This window comes from Acomys russatus, chromosome 31, assembly GCF_903995435.1.
Source record: "Acomys russatus chromosome 31, mAcoRus1.1, whole genome shotgun sequence".
In the NCBI taxonomy this organism is placed as follows: Eukaryota; Metazoa; Chordata; class Mammalia; order Rodentia; family Muridae; genus Acomys; species Acomys russatus.
The window spans coordinates 15,813,569-15,829,063 of NC_067167.1; the positions used below are offsets into that span (position 1 = coordinate 15,813,569).

At 41.9% G+C, this 15,495-nt stretch overlaps 1 protein-coding gene across 1 annotated transcript in view; it reads right to left on the reverse strand.

Moving 5' to 3' along the window:
- Cfap54 (cilia and flagella associated protein 54) overlaps positions 1-15,495 on the reverse strand; it is a 283,795-nt gene that overhangs the window by 39,832 nt on the left and 228,468 nt on the right. The window contains exons 62-64 of the mRNA XM_051139645.1: positions 10,800-10,973; positions 8,673-8,896; positions 1,252-1,422 (exon numbers count right to left, since the gene is read on the reverse strand). Coding sequence (XP_050995602.1) covers positions 1,252-1,422; positions 8,673-8,896; positions 10,800-10,973 — 569 coding nt within the window. The remainder of the gene's footprint in view (positions 1-1,251; positions 1,423-8,672; positions 8,897-10,799; positions 10,974-15,495) is intronic.

Consider the following 15,495-nt stretch of genomic DNA (forward strand, 5'->3'; position numbering starts at 1 on the left):
CCCACTGTCAGAGGAGCAGGGATAGGTAGATTCAGGAGCTCACTGGCCAGGTCAATAGAGGAAGATACTTGGTGCCATTTGTGCCATTTTCTGGTCTCCATTCATGCACTTGAGGGACACATACACACACATACACACACACAAACACACACTCAGTGGTACTTATGACATACTGTATTGACTCTCTAATCTATTAATGTTTAGGGAACCAGAATTTGAAAACTACTATAGTAAATTTCCTGAAAGACGTGATATACTATTTTAAAAGTTAGATGGAATGGCTGGCAAGGATTTCACTAGGACACTGGGAGGAGGGAGTGGGTGGGTGGGCGGGAGGGTGGGGACACAGATGGTACGGACAGCACTGCATAGTCATGGGTTCTACACTCACAGATTCAACCAGTTACAGACAGAAAATATGTCTTTGTTGCATCTGCTGAACATGCAGGGATCTTGTCACGTTGTTATTCTCTACATAACACAGCGTAGAAACAACGCACACATTTCCATTGTGTCCCATGTTGTATGTAATGGGGAAGCGTTTGAAAGCACACACGGGATGTATGCAGGTCGCATGCAAAGATGTCATTAAAAAAAAAAGATTCTTGAGCATCCATGGATTTTTGTGTCTTTGGAAAATCCTGGAACCAATCACCTGCAGGGATGGGTTTTGCCTCTCAAAGGTAAGACGAGGCTTTAATTATATGTGGAAGTGGTATGGTAAATCCATCTTTCTGTCTGAATAAGGAAAGCTGTATAACTGGCCCAATGTTAACAGGCTTCTAGCCTAAGGGAGAGGGAGGGTGGAGAACAGGAAAGGGTGGGCCTATGAGGTTTCTGATTTGACAGGGGTCACGTGAGTCAAGGAGGGGCAGAAGCTACTAGGGGCGCCGCTGGAGGCGACAAAGCTTCTGTGCTGGAGAGTGCAAAAGGATACCGATGCAGGAGACAAAAAGCAAATGAAAATGCCAGAGGAGGAAAACCCCTTAGGCTGGTACTCAATGTGAAAATGCCTGAGGCTCTTCTTAGAGGGAGCAAGCAGAGGAGTTCTACACTGGAAGGCCTCGCCATAAAACGGTGACATTGACCAACGGTTCCATTCTGCAAAGCCTGACCCATTTTCAAGACTGCCCTGGGATCTGAATCACTGCTCCATCTCGGTCTTTAAGGGAGTGAGCCTCATTCCTGCCTCTGTGAGAACGCTGCAAGCCTGATCTCCCAGCAGAATAGTTAACTCGGGTTCTTGTGTACCATAGGTTCCGTGGCTGTGCTCGGAGACTTGTCCAGGGGAGGGATATACCACTGGAAGCAAAGTTCTTTGTTTAAAGCTTGCACAGCCATTTCTGACGTGAGATCGGTGTAAGATGGGGTGCCAGGGAGTTTCAAAGACAAATCAGACTGCACGGAGCTGTCCCGATGAATCTAGGGAACAGTAACAATGAGAAGCCACATGTCAGTGTAGTTGCCAATAGTGAGCTCATTCAATATTCAAAGCAATGACATTTTGCTGCATTAAAAAAAATTCTGGGAGTTGCTGGGCATGGTGGGCACATGCCTTTCATCTCAGAACTCAGGAGGCACAGGCAGGTGGATTGCTGTGAGTTTGAGGCCAGCCTGGTCTACAAAGTGAGTCCAAGACAGCCAAGGCTACACAGAGATACCCTGTCTTAAAACAAAACAAAACAAAGTAAAAATTCTGGGAGTTGTCTCAGCGTATTTTATGAAGGTAGATCTTGAAACTGCCCCTAGATTGGCATAGAATAAATGCTCATATAATAAATAAATACTTAAAACCTCATGGACTCAACAGATGTCTTCTACTTCAGTAAAGCTTTCAGGGTGGTGGCAACAGGGCGGGGGCATACCCTGAAATTTGTTGCTAAGAAATACCTATTACATTGTTTCTGGTTTGCATACTGGTGAGAAAATGTGTGCTTTCAGCTCCAGTGACACAACCGGTTAGCACTTGCTACTTGCAGAGTAGGTACCCATAACACTTACGGTCTTGTTCATTGGTGACACCATTACAAAATGAGACACTTATTATTCCCTGAAAGGTTTAAGTCCAATTCTCTCTCCTTCCTTCTTTAAATGTGTGCGACTGATTTGTAAGTTCAAGCCCTCAGTGGGATCTAGGCCTAGTTTATCTCAGGAAATGTGGCTGCTGGGCCAGGAACACAGATGGGAAGAGGAGCTGAGAGCTTCACTGTGGAAAGAGCTGCTGAGGTAACTAAAGGGCACAGGGTGCTGATGTTTGTCAGCGAAACAACTGGCCAGCCATGGGGAAAGCAATACAGATAGCGGTACCTCAAGTCTGAAAAGAATGGGAGGTAAATTATTTTCAAAGTTAACTTATTCTTGCTCCCAAGGTCACAACTCAGTAACTAGAAAAGTTTCCCTGCTCTGGGTTCCTGACAGCCAAGGCTTCTCAGCGGGACTGCTGACCAAGGAAGACACACCACCACCAGAATTCTAGATGCCTCTTCTCCTCTCATTATGCCTGCACTTATTCAGGCTCTGACTGTGACTGTAAGGCTTCAAAACCCAAGCAGAAGTGGAAAAGACCCCTGACCTTTCAAGCTGTCCCCTGAGAAAAGGAGAAAGAAGTTTTGACGAAAGGTGATACTAAATAGGGAACTTTCCAGAATGATCTAGAAACTACCAAAACAAACAAAAAACAACAAACAAGCAAACAAAAAAAGAAAAATAAAAAAGCAAAAAAAAAAAAAAAAAAAAAAAAAAAAAAACCCACACAAAAAAAACCCTCATAGTATTGGCTTCAAAACAAAACAAAACAAACAAAAGTCCAAAGAACCTCCGCATAATGAAGAGCAATTCACATGAGCTGGATTCACACCCAGCAGTTCATAACAGAGACAGGATAAAGAACTGCTTTAAAATTGAATCTCTTTCTTTCTTTCTTTTTGGCTTATTATTATTATTTATTTTGAGATAGGGTTTTTCTGTGTAACCCTGGCTGTCCTGGCACTCCTTCTGTAGACCATACTGGCCTTGAACTCAGAGATCTGCCTGCTTCTGGTTCCGAGTGCTGGGGTTAAAAGTGCCCATTGCTGCCACGGCTGCCGCTGCCACCACCACTACCTGGGCAAAATTAAGTTTCTAATATGAGGAGTTTTCCTAGGCTCTGACAATTATTAATTACTCTCATAATAATTATTCTAATTAATAGTATTCTGGCAATTATTATTATTTCCTAGGTTCTGAAAAGTAATTCATACTTCCAACCAGGTCAGGGAATGAAAATAAAAATCAGTTACTTTTTAGTTCAACACATGCGTCGATCATTAGAACAATGTAGAATATGTATACTAGACATTACCGTCAAACTGCAGTGGTGAGCGTCATCAGGGCTTGCCTCTCCAGCAGGAGGACTCGAGTTCAATCCTCAGAGTCCATGTGAGAAAGCTGAGCACAGTGGGCGTGCCTGTAGGATCAGTGCTGGGGGCTGGGGGCTGGGGGCAGCTGGATGCCCAGGATTCACTGACTTCTAAGTGCCAGGCCAGTGAGAAATCCTGTCTCTAAAATCAAGGTGGGTAGCTCCCAGAGAACGACATCTGTGGTTGTCTTCTGGCTTCCCTATGCAGTACACATATGTACACACCCACAAATACACATACCTGAACATACACACTTAGTTAATATGAAAACATGCATTTCCCAATATATTTAAAACACTATTGTATCTAGTTGCTGATGAGAACAATTATATACATATTTAATATATGTATATGTTAATACATATTAAATATACATACACAAATACATAATACATAAATACATGTATATTCTATATAATAAAATATAGACTACACCTATATACTTCACACATATATAGAATGGTGACTTATACACCAGATACTTACTATATTTTCTTAATCCTTTAAAAGGAATGGGATAACAGACCTATCATCCTATCAAAACCAACTCATTCCAGCTAATTCAATATTTGGATCTGCACAGGCTGCATAGGCACTCAGTCCATAAGCATGCACAACTCATCACTGTACGTGATTTTAATCATCGTCTATTTGGTGCCTCTGTTTCCCATCGCAAAGCTCCAATAGATTCAACACAACACAACATAACATGCGGCAGTGATTGTTATGGAAACCTACCTACTTCTTGGTGGGGGGAAACACAGGCTGAAGTACCCAAGTAAGGAAACAGTTTGATTGAAGTAGCCTCCCGAGTGATTAAAGGCTCCAAAATGTTATTATAAAAATCAGCCAAGCTTGGAAATTATATCAAAAAAATCCCCAAAGGCTTCATGCTTGTTAGTTACCTACCCCAGTGAAGCGAACACATGATTAGGTACCTCGCACCTGTCAGGCGAGCGACAGTGATCTCAGAGCTGATTACCCTGGGATAGTGTTTCACTCATTATATAAAAATAAGAGTACACAGGTGAAACAAAATCCACCATAACGCCGCTGCCGTGAGAAATAACAGAAGGCTGCAGATCGCATTTGAAATGCTACCTGTGAAACTCCAGCCTCAGAATTAGGTCGTGCGGCTTTGGGTAGCCATTCATACAAGAACACTTGGGCCAGCGAAACTTTCAAAACAGACTTTAGGCATGCGCGTTAGTTTCCAAGATCTTGTTCAGCGCCCACAAGAGTGGAACTCCGATGACACTGTTCTCACACCTCAAGTCCAGCCCCGTCCTCTCCCTCCAGAGTCAAGGTATAACCAGGTAGGATGGCTAAAACCTACGATATTATCACTTGCAGACTGAGGAAGGAGGACTCTTGTGAGTTTGAAGCAAGCTTGAGATACAGAGTAAGTTCCAGGTCAGGGGAAACAAAAAACCCAACAGCTAAAACAAAACAAACCAACAAAACTCCAAGGTGTTTGGGACATGTGCAGTAATCCCCAAGGGAGTCTCAGTTCCAAAAAAGTGAATCAGAGTCTATAAAATTTTCTCCCATGCTATGTGCGATTGTGGGAGAGCCTACTGGTCTACCCATCCTTCTCACTCCTCTGCTGGGAGAAAGCTACATGATTGAATTCAGGGGGAAATATTTGGGACATGCACATTTCTGCTTGATCTGAGTTCAGCTTCAGTTGTTTGTTGTTGTGTTGAGGTGGGTTTCACTGTGCAGCCTAAGAGGTCCCACCAGATAACCCAGGTTTAGCCTACTGAGTGCTAGGTCACGAATATAAGTCAGCGTACGTGGCTCTTTAACAGAGTTCTTAAACATTCCTGAATGGCTTTCCTTGTTTTATTATTTAAATGTTTTTTGTTAATATATAACTTATGCTGTAAATTCACAGTGTCTCCCTATGCAGTGCAGGTTGGCCTACAGTTTACAATCTTTACTTCTTAGCCTCATGAATGTTGGGGTTACAGGAATACACATGAAATATCACGTCTACGGTCGCAATTTATTGAAACAAAACCAACAACTAACTCTTTGGAATAAAAAGGCAGGAGGGTTCCCAAGTGTTCTATTAAGTTTTCCCCCCAAGACAGGGTTTCTCTGTGTAGCCCTGGCTGTCCTGGAACTCACTTTGTAGACCAGGCTGGCCTCGAACTCACAGAGATCCACCTGCCTCTGCCGCCCTGAGCGCTGGGATTGCAAGCGTGCACCGCCGCACCTGGCTTCTTTTAAGTTTTTAACGTTGTATCCAGACACAGAGATGCTCCATTCTGGTAGGATAAGTTTCAGGTCACATCCCTGGCAAGGCTGGCAACAGAAGCATGGCCATGGCTGGTTTATGGAAGCCTGTTATTGTAAACACTAAAGGGCTAAATGGTGAGGTTCAGAGATAGGATTAATTCAGAATAAATGAGGACATTTTTTCCTAATTTTGAAAGAATCTGTGCAAGTAACATGATTTACTCATTTCATACACATGGACTCGAAGCTCGTGGGTTCAATGGCCCCTTGAGTTTTCTGCCAGAATCTCAGACCTTCCATCTACAGAGCACAGCGCGTCAGCCTCCTCCACAAGGCGCTCCTCCTTCAGCTCCCCTGCATCTGCTGATGGTGTCACTGAGCTCTAAGGACCACAGGCTTCCCATGGACCCTTTGCCTTCCGGCTCCAAAGGCTCATGATGCTCTGTTTCAGTGTGCCATTTTTTTTCTTAAGCAGTGTCTTTCCCAACCGTGTCTTTCTTCCCACTCTTGTGGGCATACGGTCCATTACTTCAGTGCTTCTCTTTTAGAAATCCCTTTTCCCCTCTCCTTTGCCAGTCAGTGCTACACAAAACTAACAGCAAGGATAACATACACAGGTTGCTTTACTTCTGTATTACTTTGTCTTGTTACAAGATGATTTTATTTTTTATTTTTACAATAGCCTATAAAGTAGCAGGTTCCCTCACAGTATCCTCACACACATGGTCTTCCCCCAACCTCACCACACCCCATTTCCCTGCTCCCATTTCTCCTGCCACACCCTTTGTCTCCCAGTATTCTCCTTTCCACTTCAATATCCCACGTGTTCTATTATCTTCTTCACTCCTTCACCCCTTGTCTTCCTCCCTGTGTCTCAGGCTCCTCTCTAGTGCCCTGGACTTTACCCACATCTTCACCCATGTAGATACGCAGTTACCATTAGAGGCCAGGATCTACATGTAAGAGAGAAAACACAGCATTTGTCTTTCTGAGCTTTGATTACCTCACTTGGTACTGTATTTTCTCCAGCACCATTTTATTTTCCTGTAAATTCTTAACTGCATTCTTTTTTTATAGCTAAATAAAATTCCACTGTGTATACACTTAAGCATTTACCAGGTGATAGGCGTCTGGACTGACTCCACACCCTTTCGGCCATGAAAAGAGAAGCATGAATGAGGATTGCAGATATCGCTGCAATAGGATGTAAAGTGCCTTGGTTATATACCCAGGACTGGCATAGATGGATCATGTGCTAGTTTTCAGGCTTTTTTTTTTAAAAGAAGCTTACACACTGATTTCCATAGTGGTTTTGCTCTATTTCACACTACCAATAGTAGACAAGGGGTTACTCTTTCCCCACACTCCAATTAGCATTTGTGGCTCATTTGTTTCCTTAAAGGAAGCTGTTCTGGTTACCGTGAGATGGAATCCCAAGGCAATTTTAATGTGCACTTCTCTGATAGCTAAGGATATGTAACACTTTAAAAATGTATTTATTGGTCATTCATACTTCTTCTTTTGAAAACTGTCTTTTCAGTCCATTGACCCAATTATTGATTGACAGTTTTGATTTTAGTGCTTGGTTTTTGCTATCCTGTATATTTTCTAGATATTCACCCCTTCTCTGAAGTATAGTTGAAAAGAGGGTTTTCTCCCATCCAGCAAGCTGTCTTTCACTCTTTTAACAGTTTCTTTTGTTGTGCAGAAGTTCTGTGTGTGCATGCGTGTGTGTGTGTGTGTGTGTGTGTGTGTGTGTGTGTGTGTGTGTGTGATTGCACTTGTTTGTATGTGTGCTTGTAGAAGTGTGAGGTCAACTTTAGTGTGTTCCTATATCATTCTCAATACCTTTTTGGCTAGACTGGCTGACCAGCAAGCTTTTGGCATCTGCTTATCTTAATCCACTCACCCCAGTGAAGAGCCGCAGTGAGTAGCTGTTTGCATGGGTGCTCAGGATGTGAACTCAGGTCCTCAGGTTTACATAGCCACTGAGCCATCTCCTCACCCCCTAGAAACTTTTTTATTTCATGTGATCCCATCTGTCAGTTCCTGCTCTCTCTCCTGTGCTATCGGAGTCTTGATGAAAAGCGTCCTTTTTATACTTAAACCGTCAAGTGTTCCCCACACTGTTTCCTTTAGCAATTTCAGAGTAAAACCATCAATAATCCATTTTAACCTTCATGCTTTCCTTGCAATGTCTCTTAGAACGATGTTCTAAAGTAATCTAACTTCCCTTTGGTCAAACCTGAGATCTGTTGTTTCTCTACCACTAGATCAAAACTGCACCCACAGGGGGTCTGCTTTTCTACATTGTCTGTCTCAGCCAACTCAGTCGCTTTGGTGTATAGTAAGACTTCAACAAGTGTTCATTGATTAGTGAGTTTCAAGCTCATATTCTTATTCTTAAAATGACTTTCTCAGTGTAATCAAACTCCTTCATTCCAGTGGTTTATTTAAATGTTCACATTACTCAAACTGTGATGGCTTTAAAAGCTCTTAGAACTCCAGAAAGTCATCTTTCTGTGCCCTGTCAATGGAAATTGCTAAGGTTTTTTTTTTATTACACATTTTGTAAGAATCCATTGAATTTAATATAACTTTCCCAAATAAGAAGTTTCCCAACTCTTAATTCATCTAAATCTTTTTACTTCTATTAACATTAACAGTTGTGAAAAGTACAATGAACCTTTTACATGTTTAAAACAAAGAACCATGGTGTGGACTTAGGAAGACTCAGACTAGGTTGTGGCAATGTGATGATGCTAGATTTTGCATCAGATCTTAGCAAAATGGGCCACCTGAAAGATATTTACGCTGGGGCATTTCCAAGGCCAATGGAGATGACAAGAAAGAAGACTTGAGGTGGGAATCATCCTGAAACTCCAGGTATCTTAGCTGACCTCCCTCTGAGCCTGCTAGGAACTCTGGGTAAATTAGAAACCTCTATGCCACTTGAAGGCTGACTCCTCTCTGCCATAGAACAAGGGTGATCTAAGACAATTCACATAGATAATGGTTTCAGAAGCTTACCTTGCTCAGTGACTCAAACAGGACTTTTTCTAGTGGAGCGAGGTTTTCCAAACTTTGAAGAAGCTCCTTTGGAAACTCATCAATGCATGAGGAGGAGTAGAGCTGTAAGAATCGTTTCAGGAAATGATGTATTTCTTTTTGGCGCAAGATCAGTTCAGAGTTGTACAGGGATGTGAAGAGCATATCATCAGGCAAAGAAATCCCCGACACAGGAGTTGCAGATGCTTAGGGAAGAAAAAGGACATTATTCAGGCTCGTGTTCGTGATGGAGTGGTCTCAGGCTCAGCATTCCTTCACTGCCTGCTATGGCAGAGCAACCGGTTAATGTCCTGCCACTACCATGCTCTGTAGGAGTTACATACTAATGGGTTATTGATTGCCATGGGCTTCAAGGGACATCTCACAGGTACACAAGGACATTGTTTCTTGTTGTAACTGTTAACAACTGCACCATCTAGCCTGTCTACCTGCCTTATTTTGGGTTCCTACAACATAGGCCCTGCAAGTGGAGATTTGAATGGGTGGTATTCTTCTGAAACAGGGATCTCAATGACCTTTGTGGGTGGTTAGGAAAACTGGAGCCAAGAAAAAGGGAGATTTAGAAGGGCAGATACATGAATGGGACAGTCCTGTGGACAACAAACAAACAAACAAACCAAGCCATGAAGGATGATCTCAATCAAGCCAGCTTCTCTACCTCGTCTACCTTATTAGCTAAGGTCACTGCTAGGTTGTGGGGGAGCCTTGGAGTAGGTTGTGTTTACAGAATGGACAGAACCCTAAGAAGACCCAGAGCATAAAAGCAGAGAGGTAAATGCCTTTGTGGAAAGTGCCAGCCACTGCTTTCAGAGGCAAGCTGGTCGCTATAGGGGCAGGACATCCTCAGAGCTGGCTGTTGGGGCTCAAGCCTACATCCTTCCCTTCTGAATGAGTTTCCGTCACTGCAGACCAGGGCAGTCACCTTTCAGCCCTGAAACCTCCCCCTGGGGATTGCTTAGCCCTCTGCTAACAGCCGATGACTGTGCTCAGCCACTCTGTGACCCTTGTTGCCTGGCCTGCTGACCTCTCAATTTTTTGGACACGGTGTGGACCAGACAGTCTTTCTTGACTGCACTCATAAGCAACACTAGATTATTAACTTCAAGGATACTGATAAGGCACAGTAAAATACTAATAATGTCAAAATAATCATGGTAAAGGGCTGGTGTCAGCAGACTTTAGCAGTTTTTCTATAAATTCTTTACATGGTGTGCTGGCTAGTTTTATGTCAACTTGACAAAAGCTGGAGTCATTTGGGAAGAGGGAACAACTGAGAAAATTCCCCCACTAGACTGGCCTCAGCCTATGTGGTATTTTTTTTTAATTGATGATAGATATGGAGGTGCCAATCCTGAGCAGGTTGTCCTCCTGGGTACTATAAAGAAGCAGGCTGAGTAAAACCTTGAGGTGTAAACCAGTAAGCAGCACTTGTCCATGACCTCTGCATCAGTTCCGGCCTCCAGGATCCTGCCCTGAGATCCTGCCCTGAGATCCTACCTTGAGACCCTGCCTCCAGATCCTGCCCTGAGATCCTGTCCTGATTTCCAGAGTGTGGCCTAAGAGTTGTCCTCTGGAATAAATCCTTTCCTCCTAGAGTTGCTTTTGGTCTTGGTGTTTTAACACAGCAATAGAAACTCAAACTAAGAAACGTGGTACTTTTTAAAATGATAATTAAATGTCCTATCCAAAGTCGTGCATTCTGTCTCCTTTACTTGCTAGATAGTAGAACAGACCCTAAAGCCAAATTCTATCTTATTCATTTTGTAAAGCTGTCATTCTGTGGTCCCTGGTTTTCACCTGTTTTGCTCCAAGGGCCACTTTGGCAATCTGGCGAATCCACCAGATACTTTTCAGTCATGATGTTTTTAAACATATGAAATAAGATGTGCTGAATCTTTGCAGCCATCAATTACATTGAAATGTTATTCCGGTCGAAGGTCCCTGTACTGTACTGGTTCACGTCCCTGAAACCCCATCTTTTGATGACCCTTCGCTCAGACGTCGGAACTGCTCTACAGTCTAAATGAAAGATGTGACCTAGGTAGGAAAAGGAAAGTAATACATTTTTCTCAACGCCTGGAGACCCACCTAGCAGCTTGCTCAGGTTGTTAATCCTCTGCAGGTGGATGTAGTAGCGAATGAGAAGGACCCACGACATGTCTCCTCTGGTCTGCGTTTTCCTCTTACAGTCTACATTGTCATAAATGTCATCGTTTGGGTTAAAAAATGAATTGCAAGCCTGGAAAGCAACTTGGTAGTTTTCTGAAAGTAAAACAAACAAACAGTAACAATGAAATGCTATGCTTTTCTTAAAATAATTCTATGCATGGAGTCAGAGACTTATATAGGAAAGGCTATTGTGTGAGCAAATAATCAATCTTTTAAAATGTGTATCACAAAGGCACCAAACACAATGCTGAAAGAAAAAGACTGGGGCATGGGTGGGGGCGTGGAATTTAGCACATTTTTATTTTTATGTGTATGAGTGTTTTGTCTGCATCTACGTATGTGTACTATGCACATGCCTTGTACATACAAAGGCCAAGAGAAGAAGTCAGATCTGCTGGGATGGAGTTTTGAGTGGTTGTGAGCAGCCGTGTGGGTGCTGGAAACTGAACCCAGGTTCTCTGCAATCACAGCAAGTGCTCCCGACTGCTAAGGCAGGCATCTCTCCAGCCCCCAAATTATTTTGTTTGTTTATTTATGGTTCTGAGAACTGAGCCTAGAGCTTTGTGCCTGCTATGGGTATGCTCTGCCAGCCAGCTATAGCCACAGCACTTCTTCTTTTTTTATGTAACATCTAAAAACTTGGTACAAACCAATTTATAAAAAGTCAAACAGCCCGGTTTCAATAAGCAGTTCGTGGGAGAGGTGAACAAAGAATTTCAACAAGTAACTGGTAGGCCTAAAGGACGGAAAGTTTTAGTGCCACTAAAAATCAGGTAAATCCAAATTCAAGATGAAATATCTTTTTCCAAGCTTTAGGAATTGCCACAGTGGTAACTGACTATAGTGAGTATTAGTGGCAACTTGCAGATAATGTAGTGTGTATACACTTACCCCTAAGTGCAACAGCCCGCCAGAGAATATGGCAGGATCTAACAAAATGGCGAATGAAGACACTCATGCATGCTAGAGTCTTGTGCAAAGATGTGCCCCACAGTTTTGCAATAGAATAACATGGTACCACTGATGCACATTCCAGGGCATGTATGTTCCTTATGTCATGTATGTGTTAACAACATGTACATATGAGATTTGATCAGGGAACAGTAGTTGTCTCTGGGGATAAAAGAAATGGAGATGCTTGGGGTCTTCTGTGGGTAGTGGTCTAGGCATGTTTTATTTTTTATTTGTAGCTCCCTCCCTCGTTGCCTCCCAGTCCCACCCTCCCTCACTCCCCCCCCCCAGTCTTCAGAAAGGGGAGCCCTCCTCCTCTATCATCTGACCTCAGCCTGTCAAGTCTTATCTGGACTGTAAACTTTTTTTTTTTTTGAGACAGTTTCTCTGTGTAACAGCTCTGGCTATCCTGGACTCACTTTGTAGATGAGGCTGGCCTTGAACTCACAAAGACATGTCTGCCTCTGCCTGCCTAATGCTGGGATTAATGGTATGTGCCACCACCTAGGCATGTTTTAAATTGAATTTCCATGCACTTACTGCATGGATGGGGGCCTCTCTGACTATCAAGCTATCTAAACACTTACCACTCACCTTAGAAAACAAAATATTGCCTCAGCGCTTTTAGGGTACCTTGAAATAATCCTTTCTTAAACTGATTTCCCTGTCTCTGTCTGAAGCCATTGGCCACAAATAATCTTTAGCCAAACTTTCGTACTAGGAACCACACAACTCTCATAAAAATGTATTTTTCTTTATAATTTTTTGAAACTATGTTTGGAGAAAAATTACATTACCTTACCATAATTTTTTTCACTAGACATTATACTTTCAAGTTTTATCCAAGCTGTTTATAGGTGTAGTTCATTGATTCTTTTCATTGCTTTATAGTATTCCATTAAATAAATATAGCATAATTTATATAATCTATTGGTGATAGACATGTGGGTTCTTTCTGATCATATTTTTAGGTTTTAAATATTTATTCATTTTTATTTTGTGTGCCTGAGTGTTAGTTTGCATGTATTATGCACAATATATGAATGCCTGGTACTCACAGAGGTCAGAAGAGGTTATTGAATTGTCTGTAGCTGGAGTTACGGATGGCCGTGAGCTACCATGTAGGTGCTTTTAAGCACTGATCCATCTTCCTAGCCCCTGTATTTTGCTTAGTTTTTATTTTGCTGTTTTAAACAAAACTGCCATGAGTATTTGAACATATATTATTTAATACTTAAGTGTATAAATCACTGGGAAGTAAATGTAGGAGTTCATTTTCTGATATTTTTAAAAGAATATTGCCCTTTGCTCTTTTGGATAAATTTTACCATCTTTATCAACTACCACCAAAATGAAATTTGTTAAAATAGTTACTGAAGCTTCATTAAACTTACATGTCATCTCTAAAAGATGTATAGATGGCATGCTCTCCTGTCATATTTGCCAATAGCTTTTGATGAGTTCTTTATTAACAACTTTTGTTAATCACTAGTAATTTAACTTTTTAAACAGTATTATCTTTTGAAATCTGTAGAGGTAAAAATCTTTTAAAAATTATTTTTGAGAGCTTCATGTATGAGTTCACTGTACTGACATGTCCCTGCGTCCCTCCTTCCCTCTCTCCCTCCCTTCCTCCCTCCCTCCAACTCCTCCATGGCCCCCACACTTGCCTCTCAGATTTATGATTCTATAATTTTTATACACACACACAACTTAGTGCTGCCTTTCTGTATGCACAGGTGTTTGGGGATGACAATTTAGGATTGGATAGCCTATCAGGAAGCTTGTCTCTAGAGAAAACCAATTTCCTCCCCCACTCAGCATCCACTGGTTACTTATAGATCTTCATATAGCGATTAGGCCTTGTGAAAATTTTCTCCATCCACATATTAACTGGTGTGGTCATTTTACAGGTCTTGTTTAGGCAGCCATAATGTAGATTTGGTTTCCATGGTGTCTGAGAGAAACTACCTTGCAGCAGGCATCATCTCCCTGAGACGTGGGTGTAGGCAATGTGTTGTAGATGTACCAACTGGGGCCAGGCACAATCACTTACCTTTTGGGCAGTAGTAGATCTCTGTATAGCTTCTGTCTACTTCAAAAAGAGTCTTTGATGATGGGTGTGGCTTATACTTACCTATGGGCATAACGTATTTAGAACACATTTAAAAGCTATATTGAATTAGGAAAGTTTAGGTTCTCCTCTGGGGTCTTCTATAGAGCAGGTCATAAGTCCAATCAGACAACTGTTGGTTACTACCAACATACAAGTGCTACTATCACGTTACTGCGGATATCCTGCCAAGCAAGTTGCTGTTGTGGTTCGCAGGCTTTACAGCTAGGTGGGGCTGTTGATAACTTTTCTCCCTTGGAAGTCTGCAGAGCACCTTCCAATACTATGGGAGCTGGTCCTCAGGGAGGAGCCTTTCAGGCCAAAACCAGATTGATTTTTTTTTCCAAGTCCTGTGACTTTTTGTGTCCTGTCTTCAGCAAAAGGACGTTAACTTCAAATTCTGGGAGGCAACCAAAGGCAATACCAATAGCCAATGCCTTGGGGGTATGTATGCCTTAGACCTCACCCTGACTAACAACAACTCAAAGAAAGACATCTCTTGACTGGGTTTCTTTATAGATAGACTATGGTTCCTTTACGGCATTACTCCCTTTAAGATTATGTATGTATGTATGTATGTATGTATGTATGTATGTATGTTTGCTTGTATGTGTGTGCATATTATGTATTTATGTATATATGTTTGTATGTGTATATTACAAATTTGTGAATTATATAAAATATGTATTTCACATATTTATAAATACACATACAAAATGTACTTTTAAGCTTATAAAATTAATATTTCCCTATGGCACTTTCAAGCATCCTTCATGTTATTTATCTCTGTTTTCCTCTTGCTCTTTTACCCTCCTTCCCCAACCCCAGTTAACTACTGCAGCCCCATTTTCCTTCTTCCCCACTTTATCGCACCTATGCTCCCCTCTGGACCACCCCAACGGTCCCTTTCTGCTTCCATGTCTTCTGCAGGGACCCTTCATTATATACTTTGTCTTTCTGGGTCTGGGTTACTTCACTATATAATATTTTCCAGTTCCATCCATTTGTCTGCAAGTTTACTTTACAGATGATTAAAATTTCATTGTATATATATAGATTTTCGTTAGTTAGCCAGTATGATGGCTCCTAGGCTGGTTCCATTTCCTAGCTATTGTGAATAGAATGGCAATGAAAGTGTCCAGGCAAGTATTCCCGCAGGAAAATGTCCAGTGGTGCACCGGTTCATTTGGAAGGCATACTTTTGGTTTTTAAAAAAATTCTCCATACTGACCTTCTGTGGCTGCACCACATTGCAGTCCTACAATGAGTGAGTTAGGGTTCCCTTCCCCTACATCCGGGCCAGCATTTGTTGGCACTTGTTTTCTAGACCTTGGCCATTCTGACTGGGGTTAAAGGAAATCTCAAAGCAGTTTTATTTTACATTTTCCTGATTGCTAAGTACATAGTCCACATTTTTAGGTAAGAAATAGCATCTTGCATACAGCTACCCTGCTAGATGCACCTTGTCTATAGCTCGGGGTCTTATTTGTGGGAATCATCCATGGCTAATGGCAGCTCATTATTATTATTTCTTTTCTGCATATTATTATG